General features: G+C 36.6%; 1 protein-coding gene across 8 annotated transcripts in view; it reads right to left on the bottom strand.

Moving 5' to 3' along the window:
- Positions 1–22,891, bottom strand: part of LOC106051598 (soluble guanylate cyclase 88E-like) — a 152,350-nt gene that overhangs the window by 11,422 nt on the left and 118,037 nt on the right. For all 8 annotated transcript variants that reach the window (XM_056044483.1, XM_056044481.1, XM_056044488.1 and 5 more), the window contains 8 exons: positions 18,697–18,839; positions 18,132–18,216; positions 16,582–16,707; positions 15,046–15,213; positions 7,148–7,303; positions 6,839–6,917; positions 6,379–6,484; positions 1,519–1,648 (listed from right to left, as the gene is read on the bottom strand). In XM_056044483.1, the coding sequence (XP_055900458.1) occupies positions 1,519–1,648; positions 6,379–6,484; positions 6,839–6,917; positions 7,148–7,303; positions 15,046–15,213; positions 16,582–16,707; positions 18,132–18,216; positions 18,697–18,839 (993 nt within the window). The remainder of the gene's footprint in view (positions 1–1,518; positions 1,649–6,378; positions 6,485–6,838; positions 6,918–7,147; positions 7,304–15,045; positions 15,214–16,581; positions 16,708–18,131; positions 18,217–18,696; positions 18,840–22,891) is intronic.

The raw sequence follows: 22,891 nt of genomic DNA, 5'->3' as shown, positions 1-22,891 counted from the left end.
TTTAAAAACAAGTTAAATTGTTTGTCCCACTCTAGAAAATATCACTAGACTGTGCAGCAAAACAATTTGTTGATGATTGAATACAAACTTCTGAACTAGGTCAACACACTACCACTAGGACCAACCCGATTGATTTAAAGTACAATACCTAAAAACATCCATCCTAAATCTAACAATAGCAAATAACTTTACAATGTTATACAAAATAAGGCATTACGTAAAATAATCTCTACTGGCAAGTTAATTATGATGGATGGGTGGGTCATTCATGCAGCAGAACTAAAATAATTTTTAAAAAATCTTCAAAGGGAGCAAACTTGAACATGATATTGTTGAAGTTAACTTCACAAAACTCGTGTTGGTGGAATATTTCAAATTATCGTGTCAAGTTGAACACAGATTTTTCATCAGGGTTATTTAGGAAAGGCCTTAGGCTGTAAGAAAAGTTTTTCTAAGCAGTGATCCCCAGTAGTATTTTAAACTTGAAAGCTAAGTTTGCTAATGAGCTTCAATTTTTCTTTTCAAGAGCTGAAGGTCCAATGCTAGTAACACAACGCAGAGACACTGTCGTTATTTTAGACTTCATCGATTCAGTATAAACATTTATAATTAGAAACTGAGGTGACAGGAGGAGTAACTAATTAGGGTTAACAAACTTGATATTTTGGGAATATGATTTGCCATTCTTTAAGCATATTAGTCATATAATAAATTAAAGCCATATTTTGATAATATGGTGGAATTTGTACCACTACCAAATAAAGCCACCACTAGACCTAATAATATGGAGTAGGAAACGAATATGCGTTTTTAAAAAGAGATAATGGGAGCGAGTCAAAACGTAAAAAAGAGCACAAAATATTAAATCAATAAATAAATTGCGGCTTTTATGTAGCACCATGATTATAGTCGTAGCAATAGTAGCATGCTCAGAGCGCTATGGTCCAATTTGTGGACCAGTGGGGGGAGGTGGTATTCTGGAAGAAGGCTTTCCTTGCTGCCTTTAAGCGCTCAGTTAAGACAACCCTGCCCGAGTCGGTTGTCAAACCTCGAGCCCCCTTTATAGGTAGCCAAAACCAAGCCATGTTCAAGCGTGCTTAGCCTCTCGACCACGCAAAGGCGCCCGAAGTTTCCATGTTTCCAAATAATGTAAATTATAAGTTTGTCTTTGGTTTTGGTATTTTAATCGTGCTTCTTTTTTTCGATTTTAGTTTTATTTCATAACTCTAAATTTTGAATCTGGATTCTGTAGCGTAATGCATTCTAAATTAGATAAGAGGTGGGCCAGGTGGAGACCTCAAGTAATTGTGGCACGACTATAAGCTGTTTTTTTTTAGAACTGCCCATATGATCAGTAAGTTTTGTTTATTAAATATATAGTTTCTCTTCCATTGTTTATAATATTATTTAATTACATTTAATCTCTACATAGATTGACGTTTCAATATAGATAACCTTTTATTCAATGTAATTAGAGAGACATATTAGACACTCGAACATTGTATTAGAGCCACTTGCCTTTTCCATGCTGTACTCCAGGTCAGAGGCACACTGTTGACCTGCCAAAACTAGGTCACGGCTGTTGTCGAACATGTTTAGATCGTGGAGATAGATGCCAGTCTTTAACATGTCATCCAAGTTACCCAGCCTGAAGATACAGAATGTTTGTAAGAAGCAAAGGTCGAGCTGTCTGAAAGTTACATTTAAATTTGGTGTCAGAAGGTTCTGATGGGCAGCTGAATAGCAACGGGCGGCATGCCATTACGTACTTAGCGTTCGTGTTATAGGTAACATTGAAGATGGTCAAATAAATATTTCAAATGTATTTGTCAATGATTCCAATAGTATGCAACATGTTCACATGAAATAACTTGAGTGTGTGTTCGTAGTTTTGAAGGGAATACATGAAGTACAAAACCTACAAAGACATCAGTTACACATATGAGGCAGATGGAAGATGAAACGTGTTATGAGAAAGTGGGAGTGATATACTAGTGTACTAAAACCTTGATAAAGTTATTTTTTAAAATATGAATTGTGAACCTTAAATAATTAAGTACTTCATGAAATGTCCAGGATAATGTTGTATGTTCACAATTTGGATATAAAGTATTGTAAATCAAGTATTCAATATTCCATTATTATAAGTGTAAAATAAATGAGAATGGGACCAGCTCACATCCCAATTACAAGAAAAAGGACGCCTATAATAATCTATCTCGACATGAGCAACGCATAATTTTTCAACTTAGAATCGGACACAACAGAATGAGACAACATATGTTCCGGGAGATACAAGTCGGAACGAGAGAAACTTGCCCTTGTGGAGCATCACCAAAGTACGCTGACCATGTCCTTCAAAGCTGTGTACTATATCAAGAGACCCGAACAAGACTCTGGCCCCAAAACCTTCCTATAGAACTAAAACTATACGAAGAGCTGTCTGATCTGGAAACCACTGCGCGGTTCATCTCAGATATAGGATTACTGATCTGAACCCTCCGACATGTAAAATGAGAGCTAAGAAGAAGAACAAAATGATTATATCTTATAATATGCAATGAGGTGTGCTAATATTATTTAGTTTTATCTTTAATAAAGTATTTAAATGTCGCTTGTATAAAGGATGACAGTTTGGCAGCGAATGGCCTCTGAATGAGTTAGCTGGAGACCCCTTACAAAGTTCACGGAACACACATTGGAGTCATTAGAGTCTCAAAGAAGCGCCCTTGCCAAAGATATGTGCAAAAGAAGAAAAGACAACTTAACTATACCCCCACGAAAAACGGCTTTACATTTGAGGTGGCAAAATATTCAGGTCGTGAATGGGTTTGCGTGGTCTTGCGAAAAGCTGCACTCAATCCTTAATCTTTGGAATCGAAGACATTGTCTTATTATTATATATATCAGTGAATTTCTCCGTTGTTAGGTCAGTGAGATAAAAGTTTGAAGTCAACTATCAGTAAGTAAATTATACGCACTGAAAACGTATCTTTCGGAGATATTTACACATTTTCTTCTACAATGCACAAAATCAACAAGACTTAGTAAAGTCCCACCGAAAAAAAAAGTGGAATCGGTCAGGACAGCTAATGAGGTAGCAGAGTTGAAGTCTCAAATTAACAAACACTCAATTAACACTTGAATACCCGTAGCGCAGGGGTTCTCAACCCGTGGGTCGCGACCGCCTTGGGGGTCGAATGACGATTTGCCAAGGGTCGCCTAAGACCATTCGAAAATATTGACTTATTTTGTGAATTTTAACTTGTCAAACTTGACATTGTAATTTTTTTTTCCATTGGAAGTTACTTTTTTTTTTTTTAGAATTATCATCCAATGTTACATAAATCTGGATCAAGTGTTTGCAGGCAAATCCTGATTAGCACCTTCTTCTTCCTTAATTATAATTTTGCGAAACACGAGTTATCCTGCCAGATAAAAATTGCTAAAAGTACAGAAGGAAAAACAAACTAGACGCGTTGTGATGTCTCCAAGACTGTATAGAGAATTCCTGATCTATTATTACTAATGTTGGCCTATCATTGTAGATTATTTGGGATCCTAGCTTGTCCTTAATTCTCTATGCTTTTTAATTTCTCAAATAAGTATGCAACATGAAAATGGAGAAGAAATAGAGAAAAAATAAATGTAAATTAAAGATTTCATTTATTTGTAATTTAATTGTAATTAGGAATACACTTTTGTAATATTAGCAAAAGCACAGCTAAGTATGCTTATGAAAGAAAATTAATTTTACGTAGGGGTCGCTGCATAGTGGGAAAGGGTCGCCGAGCTAGAAAGGTCAAGAACCGCTGGCGTAGTTTACGTACATCCTTAATTGAATTTATAAGATTTTCAGGGTTGTAAAGGTGTGTCGCTTTGGTAAGTTTGATATAGAGAAGTCTGCAAGAGACTCTCGTTTTCCCACAACTGTAGCTACAATATGGATGACAATGTGAACTCATAGCTCCAATGAGCTTTTTCCATTGTGGTGAAAGAATTTTTCCTAACACTCTAGAATCAAGTTCTACATATATCTAAAGCGTAAACTAGACGGTAGATGTCTTGGCATTAAAAGTCTGTGGGAAAATGTGATGCCTTGATTATAACCAAAAAATTATCCGTTAGTGGAAAATCAAGGCTATCTGGTCACTGGGGATATTTTAATGTAATTTAAGTCGGTCAATACTGTTATTTTAAGAAAAAAAAAACACACATTACACACACGATCTCACATACACAAATGCACAGACAAAACTTAATTTAAACATTTACTACAAGTAGAACTGCGTGGAAAATGTTTTAAAAATTCTGTAATAAGACCACTTTCCGAAACATCTTTGTTGGTTTCAATCCTGGTTGTAAACAGAACTGTCTAGGACTTGGCTGGTTCACAGCATCAACAAAAAAACATTTAAAAGAATAGATCCTGCACTTTTAGTTGAAGTATATCGCATGAACTATAAGATAAGCAAGAGATAGACAGAGAGAGAGAGAGAGAGAGAGAGAGAGAGAGAGAGAGACAGAGAGAGAGAGTGTGTGTGCGAAAGGGAAAGCGAGAGAACATAGAGTGAGAAAAAGCGAGAGAAAAATAGAGCAATGAAAATTAGAGTAAATAAAAAAGATAGAGGGGAAGAGAGAGATCAAGAGAGAAAAAAAGAGAACGATAGTAAGTTCAGAGAGAGAGAGAGAGAGAGAGAGCAAGAAAAAAGAGACAAGAAGGAGATAAACACTTTCTTGGTTTCTAGGCCCACTGACAAAGTTTCCTAAAAACAAGCGAAGAAAACCAATTTAAAAAAAAATTCTTGTCTCATCTTTTTCTAAGTATCCTTTTCAGACCTTGGTGGGCTGGACAGATGATGTAAAGCTCATTTGTTTCTATGACCGAAGGTTAACGAGGATGTCATGTGGCCAGCACAACGACCAACCACCTTTACTTTCTCCGACGTATGTCAGATACCCATTAGAGTTGAGTGGACACAGCAGACACATGCATCCCATTAGAGTTGAGTGGACATAGGAGACACATGCATTCCATTAGAGTTAAGTAGACACAGCAGACACATGCATCCCATTAGAGTTAAGTAGACACAGCAGACACATGCATCCCATTAGAGTTGAGTGGACATAGGAGACACATGCATTCCATTAGAGTTAAGTAGACACAGGAGACACATGCATTCCAATAGAGTTAAGTAGACACAGGAGACACATGCATTCCAATAGAGTTAAGTAGACTCAGGAGACACATGCATTCCATCTGAGTTGAGTAGACTCAGGGAAGTCTTGCAGACCCGGAAGTTTAAAAACAACATTCTTCACCGAGATTCAATCCCAAGACCTCTAATTCAAAAGCCATGAGCCTAACCACTCGTCCACCACGTTTTGCCTTGTCTCAATAGCTAGGAATAATTCAACAAGTAATATTTTTATTTTCATGTGTTTCTTGAGCTCCAAACTTTTGGAATATTTAGTGATCACCGAAACATACACACAAATACATGCCACAACCACACACACACACAAACACACACGTATTTCATGCCAATGCATTCCATTACACACCCCTGCATTCCAATCCATATGGTTACTTTAAATGGAATAAAACGGTTGAGAAACGTTAATAAAAGAATGCACTTATTCAAGATTCTCAAATAAAACTGTCAATGGCCAGCAATTTTGGTGTATCCGGTGTACAGAATAAAATAAGTGTTGAAAAACTAGAGGTTTAAAAGCTTTTTTTTTTTTCTTTTTGTACCACAGAGTCACATGTTCTAAGCACTTCTGATTGCAGGTTCATTCTTTAGTAAATGTATTTAGCGACATTGGAATTTGTTTTGGCGTCATTGACATCGTTTAGTTTCGCATAAAAATCCAATATATTTATTCAGGGTTACTGCAGAAATTGGACCACATGAAAACATGCTAAGTAAGCTAAACATCTATGGCCATATTACAAAGTTTTCGGGGCTCGCAAAGACCTCATTTAGGGAACAGTACCAGGAAAAAGAAAAAGAGGCAGACAGAGAAAGCGATGGGAGGACAACATAAAAGAATGGACTGGGCTGCCATTGAAAGAGTTCTAACTAAGGCAAAAGACAGAGAGGTATGGAGAAAGATCGTCGACAAATCTTGCTTGGTGCCCAAACGGTCCAACAGACCAAGGGATAAGTAAAGGTAAAAAGGTAATAGATATCTATTATGAACTTGAAGAGCGAACATGTTTTCACCGTTTTGGCTGTAAATACAATATTTTGTTGAGAAGATAGTGATTAAATTAAACTGAGAGTAAACATGTAACTATGTTTATTTATATGATAGTTGGTTGTTTTTTTTTGTTACACTTAATGAATCATTTACTTTGAGGCGATGACTTACAAAGGAGTACAGAGAAAGGCGATGGCGTCCCAATCTTTGATGTACTTCATTTGACCTCTGAGTAACAATCTTTTCGAGTGTGGTTTCTCGTCTCCAAGGCGACGTGCTGAAGGCGGAACAATTAAGAATTATAAGCAATAAAATAAAAGAGAAAAATAAAATAAAACTACATATAGAATAGAAAATAAAAGGCAACATTTTTTTTTTAATTTAAAGGTCTTTAAAATAAAAAAGAGCTAGAATAATATTACTACTTCAACTCTTGGATTTTAAGAACTGCCTTATCATATAACATTCAAATATATATACAAATATACAGCTCATTAAAAAAAATATCGTTGATGTGTACAGCAAGCTTACGTTGACAGTGCGATGTGAAAAAAAGCACTTTGAGAATTTCATTAAATATTAAAAAAAAAAAAAATTCAACAAAGGGAATTAATTGCAAGTTTCTGCTTACGTTTCAGGGTAGAGTTGTCTTTCTGAATCTCTTCCTTTCTCCACTCCACTTCAAATATCACTTTCTGAAGGCACATTGTCTGAACAATCAAAACATCAAATATCAATTTATGGAGACATTATCTAAACAATTAAAACGTCCAATATTATTCAAATATTACTCTCAGAAGACATACTGTCGATATTTGCAATAGAAGCTTTTAAAGGCATATTTTTAAAAAAATAAGACCATAAGCTTAAGACTGCAAGAGGTAAATTATTGAAGCAAACTTCGTTAGTAATTGTTACTTAGCCACATGCAAACACTCACATTGGTCCAGGTAAAGTCCACCAGGGGGCGCCGCAAACTGAACATGTCTGTGACAGTGGCGCCCAGAAGGTCCTGACTTCTCAACAGGCTAGCCAAGTTGCCACCGGCGCCGATAATTTTCATTTTGGAGTTGAAGACAAGGCAGAAGGGAAATAACTGAGGAGGACACAGGAATACACATTTTGAAATAGTCTGTAATGAAATTTTTATAACAAATCTAAAAATTGAGTGTAAGTACACTTTCCTTTCAATATTCTATTGTTTTTTGTTGTTTTTTTTTAAATCTTATACAACTCAGTCTATCTGTCATTCTGTCTGTCTGGTAAAAGTGTGTACACGTTTTTCTCCCACACCCAATCTCAGATTAAGCTGAAATTTTGCACAATTATTTCTTTTACCTGACAACAAAAGAATCAATATAAAAAATTAACCGATTAGTTAATTAACTCTTGGTAATTAATTATTTTATTTGGTATCTTCAACAAGGAAAAGAAATCACTCTTGACAGATATGGTGGTATAAGTTAAGTTAGTCCCCTTGAGTGAACATTTTTTTATGCATTAAAAAAACAATCATGTAAACTTTCACAAAGAAACCCTCTTCTTCCCTCCCGCTTTCACAACTGGTCCAGACAAGTGATAGGATCATAGCGCATTAAGAAAGCTAAAAGCTAAACAAAAAGAATTCTTAAAAAATGTTTCTATCCCACAGATTTATATGTCTAGGTTAATCATACCTTAAATTAAATAACTGATCCAAACTACTGGATACAATTACACTTAATATAAGCTTTTTGTGTTTCTCTTGTTTAAATTTTATAATTAGAATGACATTTTATTTCAAAATTTGTTCCTATGTTTAACTATTGTTTTTTAATATTTTTAACTTCGCATAACTTCTATACTGGGATTCTAAATGTCACTGTGTAGGAAAAACATAATTAAAGAAATAACGCGTAAGACGTTAAATTAAAAGATCACTGTTGACAGCTAAATAGAATAGCTAACGTCTGTATCATATAAGATAAGATAAGAAATAAAAACAATGACATGATGCTAAACGCGAAAGAGATTAGAAATTTGCAGTGTGTGAATTTTAAATGACATAACGTCTTAACGCTTCTTATAGTCTGTACACCAGAAACACCATCATAGCTAGCTATTTAGAGTTATCCCTCATAGACGCCTATCTCCAATAGTTTCACACATAATCTCTTTCTCAGCAAAACATTTTTTAAAAACTAAATTGCTTAGTTTTTTAATTATTTTTTTTTTTACTTGTGCTAAACGTTCATATTTTTTACATTTTTTTTTCATGACTTTAAATTGAGTGGCGGGTTCTTCTGTTGACATAAGTGAATGTTTTGCAGATGTCTATTAGCTAGGCCCACTTGTATCTTACTCAAGATAATTGGTTTGAAAAAAACACTTGTCAGAATAAAATAAGGAGAAAAGAGTCTGTTTAACTTTACCAGCAAGCATGAACAGAAAGAAATTATCAAATTTACACAAAGTAGCTCTGTCATTGTACCTCACAATCATTGTTTGTGAAAGAAATGTCTAGAAAGTAAGAGACAACAGAAAACTTATTAAACTTTGCTAAACTCAGGTATAGAACAGACAAATTGTTGAACCCTAACCCTAACCTTAACCCCTATATAGAACAGACAACTTGTTGAGCTCCTGTATAGAATAGACAAATTGTTCAACTGCTGTATAGAACAGACAAATTGTTGAACTCCTGTATAGAATAGACAAATGTTCAACTGCTGTAGAGAACAGACAATTTGTTGAACTCCTACCCTACTGTGATTTGAATTGTGATTATGCGTGTATATTTGAAGGTTGAAGCTGGACTTAAGCATTCTTTTGGTCATGCTGTTTATATATGTGTCAAAAAAGCCTCCATTGATATATTTTTGTTACCGCACTTCACTTGGCTTAATATTATCTAAGTCTACAGTTCAGTTTGAAATCTCATACTTAACCGCTTCGCTGAGGAGCGTTTCGCAATGAGAAAAAATAGAAACATATCAATGTACAGAAATGCTCGGTTGTAGTACCATGAAAAGGACCAGTTTAAATCTTTAGAGAACTTGATCAAACGAGATCATTATAGCGCTTAATTTTAAATGTCCAGGATGGCAAATTAAATTTTATTGGTTGCTCCTAGCTTGAGCTGGCCAGACGATACCTTCTGTTGTCTACGATAGTCACAGAAAAGCCTTGGAATTCTAAAAACTTGAGACTTTCTATATCCAAATTAACACTCTGGAAACTAAAGCGCTACATGAACTGACAATCTGATGTGCCTTAAACCTGTCAACAACTTAGCAAATGCCTAACACAAAAGAAAAAAAAACTTCCTTAAGTGATGTCTCGAAATAAATACCTTATTACTGAAAACTTCAACTCACAGACATTTGCTTTTACAGGGTAGTGTTTACACCTAAATGCATTTAATAATGAACTAAAATGTCAAGCATATCGAATGATCTATTTTTATTCTTCGAGGTATACCAAGAAATCTAATGGCACGTAAAGTATTTTGAAAGTCGACAATTTGGGTCTTAAAAACAAACTATTTGTTATAAAATTTTTCAAAAATGTCCTGGGAGATGGGTTGCATTCTTGATCGTAACAGCTGATTGGACAACTAAAAAAACTAACGAGAAACAAGCCCATTAAACGTTTTTTCTTTCCTCATCTCCTCACCACTGGAAGTGCATCCACTCAAGTCGTTTGCAGCTGCAACATTTAGTCAAGTCCATAAAAATACTTTTAAAGTCCTCGGACCGAAAGAAGGTCTAGCCTGAATACAAGAAAAAGTTCACTCCAGGTTTACTGCTTCTAATGGAATGACGTAGTCAGTTTATGACGGCCATGTAATCTACAAACATGAAATGTAAAATCAGCCAAGTGTAAACTCGCTACCTGAAAAAGTTCGCTTGATGTAGCGGGTTACTTAAACAAAGGGAATTTGCAATTATACACGCACACAAAGTATTTAGATTTATGTCGCCTCCACGAGCATTTCGAGCAGTTAATGAATGTTTTAAGCGCACCAGAAGCATGTCTATGATAAAATATGAACTTTTGTTATTACTTTCACTAAATGGGGAGAAAGAAGTCACACATAATGGGTCATTATGGTCTGGGTTTTTCTCTTCAATACCCAGGATATATAACAGCAGAAAACTCCTGTCAATCAACAGATTCTTTGGTCAACAGTCCACGAGTGTGGTCAACAGTCTACGAGTGTGGGCAACAGTCCGTGAATGTTGTCAACAGTCCTAAAGTGTGTTTAATAGTCCACGAGTGTGATCGACACCCCTTGAGTGTTGTCAATGGTACACAAGTGTGATTGACAGTCCACGATTGTGGTCCACAGTCCACGGGTGTGGTCAACAGTCCACGAGTGTGGTCAACAGTCCACGAGTGTGGGCAACAGTCCACGAGTGTGGGCAACAGTCCACGAGTGTATTCAACAGTTCACGAGTGTTTTCAACAGTCCACGAGTGTTTTCAACAGTCCACGAGTGTATTCAACAGTTCACGAGTGTGGTCCACAGTCCACGAGTGTGGTCCACAGTCCACGAGTGTTTTCAACAGTCCACGAGTGTATTCAACAGTTCACGAGTGTGGGCAACAGTCCACGAGTGTATTCAACAGTTCACGAGTGTTTTCAACAGTCCGCGAGTGTGGTTGACAGTCCACGAGTGTGGTCGACAGTCCACGAGTGTGGTCAATAGCCCACGAATGTGGTCAAGAGTCCATGGGTGTGGTTAACAATCCATGAGGACTGTCAACAGTCCATTTGTATAGTCACATGAACAACTTTCCATTGACGTATTTAAAATACCGGGTATCTATTGTGTGTGCGGGGGGGGGGGGGGGAAATTTAAGTCAGAATCTCTGAATAATATCTTTAAATTTTTTGAGAACTCGAAACCAGGACTAAAACATTACATTATAAAAGTTTACAGTACGTACCAATCGAACATTTACTTATCTACATTTACTTACAAATCAAGTTTCAAGAATTTTCCCCCATTAGTCTCTAAAAGGGCGTTATTAGCAACTAAAAAAAACAACTGCCAACTGACTAAACAATGTAACGTTAGTGTGGATTCCCAATACTCATGTTTATCACAATAGTATAGGCTACTCTTTCTGTACATTTTGATTTTTAGGATCCAGTTTACGTTCTTTAAGCAACAGAATAAGCTAAGCAATAAAGAGAGAAAAAGAAGAGAATACATTTTTAAACATTGATTCTTGTGTTGTCAGGTACAAGAAATACTTGTGCAAAATTTCAGCTTGATCCGAGATTAGGTAACGGAGAAATAACATGTACAAACTTTTTCCAGACAGACAGAGTAAGTTGATATTATCTTTGTAAAAATAGTAAAAAAAAACGATTAATTATAGATACATAGACCAAAAAAAAAAAACATCCAAAAGATGCTATATGTTAAGATCACTATTGCAGAGTAGAAGTACACTGCAGACAGCTCTGACATAGTGCTACACGGATAGTAGCTTACAAATTACAGTTTGTAAAGCAAAAAGTGCAGAAAAATATTATTATAAGCTTTTAAAAATGCATAGCTTATCAAAACTTCCATATTTTGCACAATTGCAACCCCCCCCCCAAAAAAAAAAAAAAAAAAAACTTCTTTTATGAAATCGTTAATATTTGTCCAATTTAGCCAAAATCTAACTATTAATAGTAACTAAGTAATTGAAACAGTAGTTTATTATAAAGTGATATACCACGTACAATTTATGTCGGTCATAGAAAATGTATACTACCTAAAAGGTTTAATTGTAGCCACAAGTAAATTGACTCGTAAGGAATAAGATGTCCCTCTTTTACTTTACTCCCCCCAAGTTGCAGCCACATTAGAATGCTCCGCCGCTGCTTACCAAAGCTTTATCCATACAATCTAACTTGGCCATTGCAAATGAAATATGGCTACTCTTCTTGATTCAAATATATTAAAAGTAGCCCTATATCAAAGAATGGACGGGCGTATCATTGAAATAGTCTAGTCAAGGCGAAAGACAGAGAGTAATGGAGAAAGCCGGTAACAGTTCTTGTGTGGCGCCCCAAAGGTCCAACAGACTTAAAGATATGTGAATGTGAAGGTTACATTGTTATGGGTTAGGAAGCAACCGATTCGTTTTGTTTTCCAAGGTAGCCACAAGCAAATCTTTATAAAAAGTAATCAACTGACATAATTATTAAGAAAGATAAAACATATTCGCTACCCTGTTTGTGAAAACTATTGGCCTATATTTAGTATGAGGAAGTACTTTTAATTCTCTCAATGAGATCCTATCAGAGCCAGTAGCTGGTAACTGTTTTAAAACCTGGCTTTTGAGACTACTGTATGCAAATTCTAACAAAGCTGGACATCCATTAGTTACTCGCCCAATCGTTTCACTATTATTATCGTTATGAGTGATAGAACAAACGTTGACATACATTTAATATGAAAGGATGGATTTACAAACAAAGCCATCGTGTTGGCGGGGATTATCACGAGCTGATTGGATGTGAGAATAGAAACAATGGCACGTGCGATAAATAAAAAAAAATATTAACATTTTAATTAATTATTCCCTGAGCTGGAAAATAAAATGAAAGCTCAAGCCGATGTTTATTTATATAGTAATGCAAGGGCTTTAAAGATTGGTCATTGTCTATTATATGTATAATTCTCTACATGGCCCAACCATGCTGTACACAACGATGAAGTCATGGAAAGATAACGCTTTTATTTCTGAAAGTCGGACTAGAGTTACCCCACGTAGCTTTCGAGGCGACTAAGAGTACGGCTCAGAAAAAAAAAGGGGGAGGGGGCAACAAGTAATCTTTCTCTTTATACATTCTATATTTGACTACATTTATGTGTGCATGTTTTATACACGTCAATATCTGGTGTCATTTAAAATAGTTGCATGTTTTTCTCAGTAGCTTTGTTTTGATTTTGCCCCTTCGTATTGCCCTTCGTTTCCTAACCATGGCCACGGCTTCACGTATATTTCATGGAGTCAACAGGTCTTTCAATGTAATCAAAATTCCTGCATCAGGTAACTCTTTATATCTGAAAAAATGTCATTGACGAAACTGTTGCTCTCGAACTTCGCAAGACGGCTGTAAGCTTTGTTTGCGAACATTGGGATAACTATCTCGAAGCCCTGCCCGTTGTTCTTACTCATGGAGGCACAGTTATAGACTCTGCTTGAAAGTACGCTGCCTACATGAATACTTCCGGTAAATAGCGGCGTATGCTACGCCGTGGGTCAACTAGTATCCTTTAATGCCCTATGTAAATAAGCTGAGCTGACACGTTTTTATTGTGTGACACCAGTATACACATTGTCAATAAGTGTAGTAAAATTCAACCATCTAGGTGTTTTCCAGAAACGATGTAATATTTTTGTAACATAGATTAGAAACAGGAAGCACATGGGAGGAGGATTAGATCACCTGCTTCATCCTACAACAAAATATTCTAAATGCGTTAACCACTTTTAGAACTTTGTTTTCTGGCAATATTTAAAAGTAGCTTACACATTTTTTTTTGATAGACACAACTTAGTATATTATTTCGACACTCTTTTTGATTAATAACCGCCGGAAACAGGCATCATTAAGCAGATAAACATAGTTGATGACCTTCAAACGTATTCTATAGGCTTCTATGACAGACACTTAACGAGGATGTCTTACGGCCAGCACAACGCCCAACTGCTTTTAGTTTCCCCTTTCTACGGTAGAACATCACGAAATTCATAATCTCAGTCCTCACCGAGATTCGAAACCAAGACCCATCGGTATGGGAGCCAAGCGGCTTACCCCCTATCCACCACGCCCCGAGGTCGTGTGGTATGCGCTCTGAACTGTTGTCTTAATGGTCGTGGGTTCGAACCCTGCCCTTCTGTCATCCCATATTGTCGTGGAAGAGGCCTAGGCTAGGATGTAATAATTTTCATTTTTGAACGTCTGTAACGTAAAAATAAGCAAAATATTTAAAAAACCCTTTAAATAAATTTTATCTAAAGGGGAAGAACTCCGTTCTTATACCATATCATGCCATAATGTGCAAGTTATTTCCCTTATTTGATATCAACCAAAAAAAATAATTACCAATAATAAAATGACTAATTGAGTATTTTTGTTTATTGATTCATGTTTTGTTAGGTGCAATAAATAAGTGTTTTAAGTATCAACGTGATCGGAGAATGCATGAGGGAGAAATAGCTTTAACAATTATTTAAGGGGACTAAACCCAACAAATTTAGCCATATATATGTGTGTGTGTGTGTGTGTGTGTGTGTGTATACTGAAATACTAGTTTCTGTTCTTGCTATTTACCAGTAACTAATTATGCGATGGGTTGATTTTTTAAAAATTGATTCATGTCTTGCCTATGTTAATTATTCGAAGTTTCAGCTTGATCTGAGAATGAGTGAGGGAGAAATAACGTGTACACCTTTTACCAGACAGACAGACAGACAGAAAGAGTTGATATAAGCTTTGTAAACAAGTCATATGATTAGAAAAGTTGGCCCCTGAGATAACCCAAATCCAGAGGGTACATGACACTAGTTGGGGAACGTGAAGGCGGTGGGTGGTTGAGCAAGCCGCATAGCTAACCGTTGGCCATAGAAACAGATGACATTTACATCATCTGCCCAATAGATCACAAGGTCTGAAAAATGTTACTTGACTTTACTTTAATGTTATTAGGCAAAGAAAATTTAGCTGGGATGACTCTTTAGTGTGTCGCAGTGACACCCAAGTGGGGAAGGTATTCTGGGATACAAAGCTTGACATGGATGCTTCCGTTTCCGTGTAGAAAAAATGTGTTTGGCTTTTGTGACTCACCTTAAAGAAAGTGGAGCTTTTAATCTCGGGGTAAGAGCTGAGGTACACCCCCGAGTCTCCCTTGCCCACAGGGGGAGTGTACCCGATGTTATCGTAGTCTAGCCTGAACGTCACGTGGCAGCCTTTGTCTGTCACGATTTCTTCCAAGACTTTAATCTCAACGTCAACCTGAAGACAGAAAGACGGACGGACATGAAATGTAAAATCTTAGCAGCACAGAAACGTGTGATTCAAATTTGTAGACCTTGATTGATTTCGTTTGTGATGTTAGTCTGAAGTTAATACTTGTGTACATCGTATACATTTGAATACTCGAAGTAAAACAATGAAATGAAAAGTACTATGGTAAAAAAAATCAGAGGAATATTCGTGGAACTTATTCATCTCTTGTTCGTCTGCGTCAATCAGAAGATAAATGGGACCGGGACGATTATGTCAATGTCCTTAAGTTCAAATATCAGGGGGACATAATCGCTACCGGCTCCAAAGAGCAGACAACTCTCTTGTACTCCGTATAATTCAAAACCGCGCTTAATCAAGGGGGATAACCTCCAGTTGGAAAGTTGCTTTGGAATCATATTTCTCAATCCAACTGCTTTTTACCTTGTTTATTTTTTAGTAGAGTATTAATGAGGGCTTTGTAACTCTCTCTCTCTCTCTCACACACACACACACACACACACACATGCAATCAGAGAGAAGAGATGGTCCTATGATTTTATTGCACTGAATACATCGCCCATGTTTGTACTCGTTTCTCGTACCAGAGTGTGGCCGTGTAGGAAAAAAAAATGTCTTTTTTCAAGTGTCATTCTGGTGAGTTAGTTGTAAGTTCTATTTTATTTTATCGGTCTCTGACATGCTTTTAGTCCATGAGTCCGACAAGTCTTCTGTCTGGGTTTCTGAAATACTTTGTCGGAGTTTCTGAAAGGACTTGTGAATGGGTTTCTGACAGGACTTTTGTCTGGATTTTTTAATGGAATTCTATCAGCCTGAATTTTAATTCTTGCGCATGTGTAATTTTCCAAGATAAATTTATCCCAGACATCTGTTTACATTCGTATATTGAAATCCGGTTTGTATGTCAAAATAGAACTCTTTAAGCAATACAATACAGTAAACGAGAACAAAAAGAAGAGAAAGAGAAGTTTTCAACAGTAACACTACAGTTTCAAGTTTCCCTTTGAAAATAAAATTGCCTGTTTAAAACAAAACATGCTTTTAAAAATAAAACAATTGCAATACATTCAAGAACGGTGGAATACATTTTTGAAGCATTTTTGAAGCATAAGATCTCACAAGCCAAGGATTGAACAGGGTAGACTACATTATGATGCAGAGAGAATCGATCGTCTTTAATTGAGCTTTATACCTTTGATCAATTTATTATATCATTTATTAAACGTAATTCAAAATATTTCTTTTTGGAGAGGGGGGGGAGTCTTTTCCATGGACTTGAACGATGCGAATGTGGCCTTACTGTGCCACACAAGCAGTCAACTACTAAAGCGATGCGGATCACGAATGACGGCTCACCTTAAAGAACATCTTTGCACACTGCATCAGCTGACCAATGACGTAGTAGGTGAAGCCAGTCCTCATAGAGCGGTAGATGAGGATACAACCAGTCCTGTCTTCTGATTGGACGATGAAGGACGGACTCTGAAGATAGATGTAAGGATACTCTTATATCATCTAGTAGGAAGAGGAACAGAGAGAGAGAGAGAAGGAAAGAAAGCGGGACGTTAAATTACATTGTAACAGATAAACTTATTCACGGGCTAAAAAGAATGTTGGGGGGGGGGGGGTCGTTAAAATATGGCCCGTTTAGTGAAAGTTAAAAAAAAAATGATTGGAGATTAAGGCCATACAAAAAAAAAATTAATGCATAGAAACAGATCAACAGGCGTACCCCGCAGTGCACTGCAAGTATTTTTATGTATGTATTTATTTATTTTTTTACTCCTACGGCTGTGGTAGTCAACTTTTACCTATCCTAAGATCACCACTTTTATCTATGAATCATTAGAGCCACGTTAAGTTGGTCAATTATACTTGGAATCCTATCATAGACATAAACCTTACATTTTTTTTACGTTATATATTAGACTAGTAGGATATAACCCGCGGCCATGGGGCCTTAGTTTGCGTATTCTTGATTTAGTGGATTGGATTTACATACGTAAAAACTGGTTTACCCGATGTTTTAAAAAGTTTCGTTCCGTAATATTTTAATAGAGATAAATTTAGGTATTTTTGTATTTTCGGTGCCCTTGGTTTTGGGAGGGACATTAAGCCTACGCTACGGTCTCCGCCATAGTCTAAAGAACATTCATGCCAAGTTTGATAAAGATTGGTCAAACGGTTTTGATTTCTATGCGGGACATATACACATGCTCCTTACATTGTGTTTTATATATTAGATGACAAGAAAACAACAAAAAGTAAGGTGATTTGTTGGCGGTCCCTGTAGGTTGGTTGCATAGTGTACTCATGCCTTACGTTACATAAATCTCAGACCTTCATGGCACCCATACGAGATTTACATTGTATTGTAGTTTTTAAATTTCTTTTTAAAAAAGTGTTTCATTTTGTATCTTGGTTGAAGTGTTGATAGTGTAAATCTCATGGAATTACTGAATAACACAAATGGTCTTATAAACAAACAGCATGCTCATTCAGAAAACCAAAATAAGACTGCATCTAACTGAAATACAATGTAAAAGGACTTTTCAAAAAGCTCTACACACACAAAGACAAACTTTGGCTACTGTTAAAAATAAAAGCAGCTTTCCCCTACGGCAGCCACTACAAAAGAAGAAATTCAAAATTCTATTTACTAATTGGATTATTTTATTATCTAAAGAAAATAGCAGGCCAATTAGTTGTAATTTACAGCCTTTTTTGTAAATTTGTCTTTACTAGAACAAGCATTGGCTGTGAGTCTCGTGCAAACATCTTTTATGAGCCAAATTCAAGGGAATTATACAGGAGAAATAAAGTTCTCTGAATGTTGTGACGTGTTTTTGGATACAAACAACTCAATTATATTTTAGAACTCGGCCATGCTCATGTAATCTACTCACTTGCATCTTGGGATGTGAAAATCGTATAGTCTCATGGACATTGTCGATTTCATTCAAGAAATCTCTGTAGTTCCTCCCTGCCAGCCTGTGGTGGAGCGAAAAAAAACTGTTAATATTGTTATACATTTTGAAAGTATTGAGTAACATTTCTTTACAGTCACCGCAATCTGTTATAGCGAGCTGTACTTTTGAAACTTAGTTTTTATCATTTCCTTAAAATAGCGAAAGGTCTGATTGACACTTACGCCCATTTTTTAAATAAGATTTTTAAAAAATAACATACACCTCCCTCCTTTTTTTTGTCACCATATCGTACAGAGTAATAGAATCTAATATTTTTATTTTTTGTTTTACAACTATCTTATGAAGCTTGTAATCCTGGTTCAGCTCATACAGAAGTCGAATAGATTCAATCAAACAGAACAGTTGGTGTTTGGTCATTGAGGTCTCAATACCGACAATCGATACGGGAAGAATATTTTAAGTACAGAAAAATATGGAATTAAAAGACGGCACTACGTCACGAATGCCTTACTTCGAAATGATACAGTTGGGGCGCGCATACCTTAGAATCTTGTCGTATGAAAACTTGCAGCAGAAGTTGACAAAGCACGTGCCGAAGTACAGCATGACCTCATTTAAGTTTTGATTGGACAATGTCTGACAGGTGGCCTTGGCCAGATTGACCATCCATTCATCAGGGTAGGTCTGTAAACAAAAAGTAAAATTAATTGACCACCTCATCAGGATGTAGTGAGAGGGGGTGGGGGTGTTGATAGGGGAACAATGCTAACTTTTTTTTTTGTTTTTTTCCTCTGCAAGTGTTGACGATTTCCCTACAATTAATACACTTCAGTTCCTTGTTTTATGAGGCGGCTCTTTGATTTATAGCAAGCGCCTCAATTTGGACTGAATTTAGGAGCCTTCTTGAACAAACAAATTAACTCTTGAAAGAAATGCATTTTTTTTGTTTGAGACAGTAATTGTAATGAGCTCTGGTCGATCAAAGAAAATGTTTTCTTTGCCAAGGGATTTGTATCCAAAAGTAAACATTTCAATCACGTGATTATGTTTTCTTTTTCGTTCTCATTATTATGTTGGGGGGGGGGGGGGGTTCAGATTACTATACCAATATCACCAGAGAAGGCCGACCATGTCCTACAAAACTGCATGCTTTATCAATAGGCTCGACTAAAACACTGGCCCCATTACACCCAAATCGAAGTCAAACTATATGGAGAGCTGCCTGGTTTAGAAACCGCTGTGATGTTCATCTCAGATAGTGGTGCCGAGACTAAATCTTTCACTAGAGCTACTACACAACGTTAAAACGGTTGGCCATACTAGAAATTAATTTTCTGAATACATTTCATATCTACTACTACAATCTCTTTGCGTTGATATTTGAATACTGTGGTGCTGTTAATATGTGGTTAACATAAACATATAATAGTACATGTAAATCTAGTGAATCCAAGCGAAGGTTAGTTTAATGGTATTAAATCGACACAAATCCACTTAAGAATATAAAACAATATTGACAAACTTGAAACGCCGTTTCTTCTTCGACGAATCTCTCCAAAACTTTGGATCATTAAAGGAGGTCAAGGGGTTTACACTGTGAAGATGTGCTGATGTTGATACCTACAATTAATCCACCCGGTAGGAGTTCATATTATTATGTGTGTAACATGTGTCAGGTCAGTGTGTTAATGAATCTGTGGATGACAGCTGGTCGTGCGGTCGTCTTGATGGTCCCGGGATCATATCCTTCCACGTATCATCCCATGTCATCCTGCGCGAAGTTTGGACTAGGAAGTAGATTATCTTCAGAATCTGAAGGAACGTCGTAGACATGTAGAACAAACAAACAAATCTGGTGTTTTAGCGTTGGCGTTATGTTTTGTTGTGAAGTGTATCATAAGCGAACAAGCTGTAATTGATGCTAATGTTCTGTTTAGTTATGGAACTGTCATTTGGACATAAAAACTAAGCAAACAGAAGGGCAAGTCTGAGAAACCGATCTGCAAGACGGTTATTATATCTATTACATTAATTTATTATTTATTAGACAAGAAAATTGTATGAATTATAATTAAGAAACGTCATTATCGATATTAGGTTCTACGACAAACTTTTTGCAGACAACTGAATTAATGAGCATTCTTTCCCCTACAGACAATTCTTTCCCAATAGACAATTCTTTCACTTGACAAATTGTTCCCCGACAAATGGTTCAAAGACAAATGATTTACCTACACTCGGCTCACCAGGTATGGTTCACACTAAAAGTGGGTCACTGACTTGAACTTCACCGACATTGTCTAGAATAGTCTTTGAAGTTTGAACATGTTATCTACGAACTATTTATTGTGATCCCAAATAAAACAAGTGTACCTCACTATACGTCTACACGTTGTTCGGCTAATAGGAAGAACTCTATCATATTGTGAAGCGACAAAAACGGCACGGGTTCGGACCTACTTTTAGACATGTTTCGGCTACAAAAGTTGTTTGAATATATTGGATCTTCCTTAAAATGTATACACTTATGCAGACTGGTTCTAACCAAAAATAGTGTAGTAATTTGATTGCATATTTCGTCACAGAGGTAACAAAAACAAATATCAGGACACTAAAAATAAGGTCGCTGTGTGGTTAAGCGCTTGGCTACCGAACCTGAGGTAAAGACTGTGATTTTTTGGGCGTCCCTGAGTTCACAATATCTAATGGGTAACTGACGGTTGATCGTTGCACTGGCCACATGACACCCTGCTCGTTAACCGTTTGCCAAAGAAACAGTTTACATCTATCTGCCCTATAGACTGCAAGGGAACTGAAAGGGGAACAGTACTTTTATATACTAAACGTTTATACATTCCGATTCTATTTTCGTAAGGTGAAAATATCACAAATTACATTCCTAACCAAGACACTATGTCGAAGGTTTCTGTGTATTAATCTGTTAGATCACAAAGCTTGATAGGATTGCTTATAATCAATCTGAATTAAGGGGATACAATCAATATCGAGTTTACGGGACAAAAGAGAGAAGTAAGCAATCAATATCAGGGTTGTCTAGAGGCCACAGGGGAAGTAATCGCTCAGAAGTCGAATCAGTTTAAAAAAGAGTTATTGGCCGTGAATGTTGAGGTCTACATTCTTGCCATCTGTCTTCCAAGAGCTCATTGTACATGGTCATTTATCATCAAGGTCACTCTGGTGCGGCTGGTCAGCATGGGAAATAATATGGATGTTGGTCAGTGGTTCTCAACACATTGATGAGATATTAAAGACTCCTTAACCCGAAGTCTACGCCCAGAGATAAATTTAATTAATGTTTGAGTGATTAGATTTTAATGATATGTCAAATATAAGAGGAACTTTAGCAATGAGAGGTATTTAAACAGTTATTTACACATATGAAATAGGGAGAAAATTTGTGTGTGTGTGTGTGTGTGTGTGAGAGAGAGAGAGAGAGAGAGAGAGAGAGAGAGGGATGTAGGAAGGTTGAGAGTTTTAGAAATACAGAGACTATTAAATGAAAGCTGAACGTTTCAGAAAAGGTGTGATATCGAAAGAAGATTTGAAATACAAGAGAACAAGGAAGAGAGAGATAGAGGAGGGAGAGAGAGAGGGAGAGAAAGAGGGAGATAGAGGAGTGTTTAACCGAAAAGGTTGAAGAACACGAAAGACACCTTGAAGAACACGAAAGACACCGTGTTGTTAAAATAGATAAATTAAAAAAAGAGATAGAGATAGAGAGAGAGGGAGAGAGAGAGAGGGAGACAGAGGGAGATAGGGAGAGGGAGAGAGAGAGGGAGAGAGGGATAGTGATAAAGAAGGAGAGAGAAAGTGAACGATAGTGAGAGAGAGAAAGAATGGTTAAAAAAAAAAAGAAATAAGAACATAAAAAACTTTTTTATTGACAGTGTTGACGACCAAAACTAGACCAATAAATGTATTTGGTCATACTTATAAAAGGGAGACAAACTCATGTTTCAAAATAGAGATGTGAACATTGTAAAGAAAAAAGAAATGCGTTAAGTTCCCATTTCTTCCCGACTTACTAGACAAGCCTCTGCACGTGCGTATGAGTCAGGCGTTACATTCCATGTATACGAATCTTGTTCTGAATAAATGACGTGATCTTGCACTTTTGTTTAGTGGTTTGTGTGCTCATAGCAGGGTGCCCGCTTATCTAAAGGGTTCAGTGAGTTTCAACATTTGTACAACTCAGACTTCTGGTTTGGCAGTTTTAGAATTATCCAAATACTCAACTCAGGATAATACGCAGAGATCAAAATTAAATAAGGCTTATCCTAAAGAGGGGTACTCGATTCGAATCCTTGTGAAGACTGCGATTTTTTTTTTCGATATCTTTAGGGCGCCTCTTGAGTCCACCCAGCTCTAATGGGAACATGACATAAGTCTGGGAAGAGTAAAGGTCGTTGTTAAGACCACACGACACCCTCATAAGCCGTTGGCCACAGAAACAGACGATCTTTACATCATCTACCTCATAGATCTCAAGGTCTGAAAGGGAAACACAACTTACTTTATACTATCCAAAAACAACAAACAAGATAATCGTATTTTTAAATTTTAAAATATATAAGTTATGTCTCTTTAGGCACGTCACTAAATTTATTTAGTAGCTTCTCACCAGCTAGAGATTTGGAGTCTGAAGTCTGACTTATTATCCCAGGTGCTTGGATCATAGGTGTCTCTCTCTCTCTCTCGCCACTTCACAGTAGGCC

This window comes from Biomphalaria glabrata, chromosome 10 (genome assembly GCF_947242115.1).
Source record: "Biomphalaria glabrata chromosome 10, xgBioGlab47.1, whole genome shotgun sequence".
Taxonomy (NCBI): Eukaryota; Metazoa; Mollusca; class Gastropoda; family Planorbidae; genus Biomphalaria; species Biomphalaria glabrata.
This window is presented reverse-complemented; position numbering and strand designations above follow the sequence as displayed.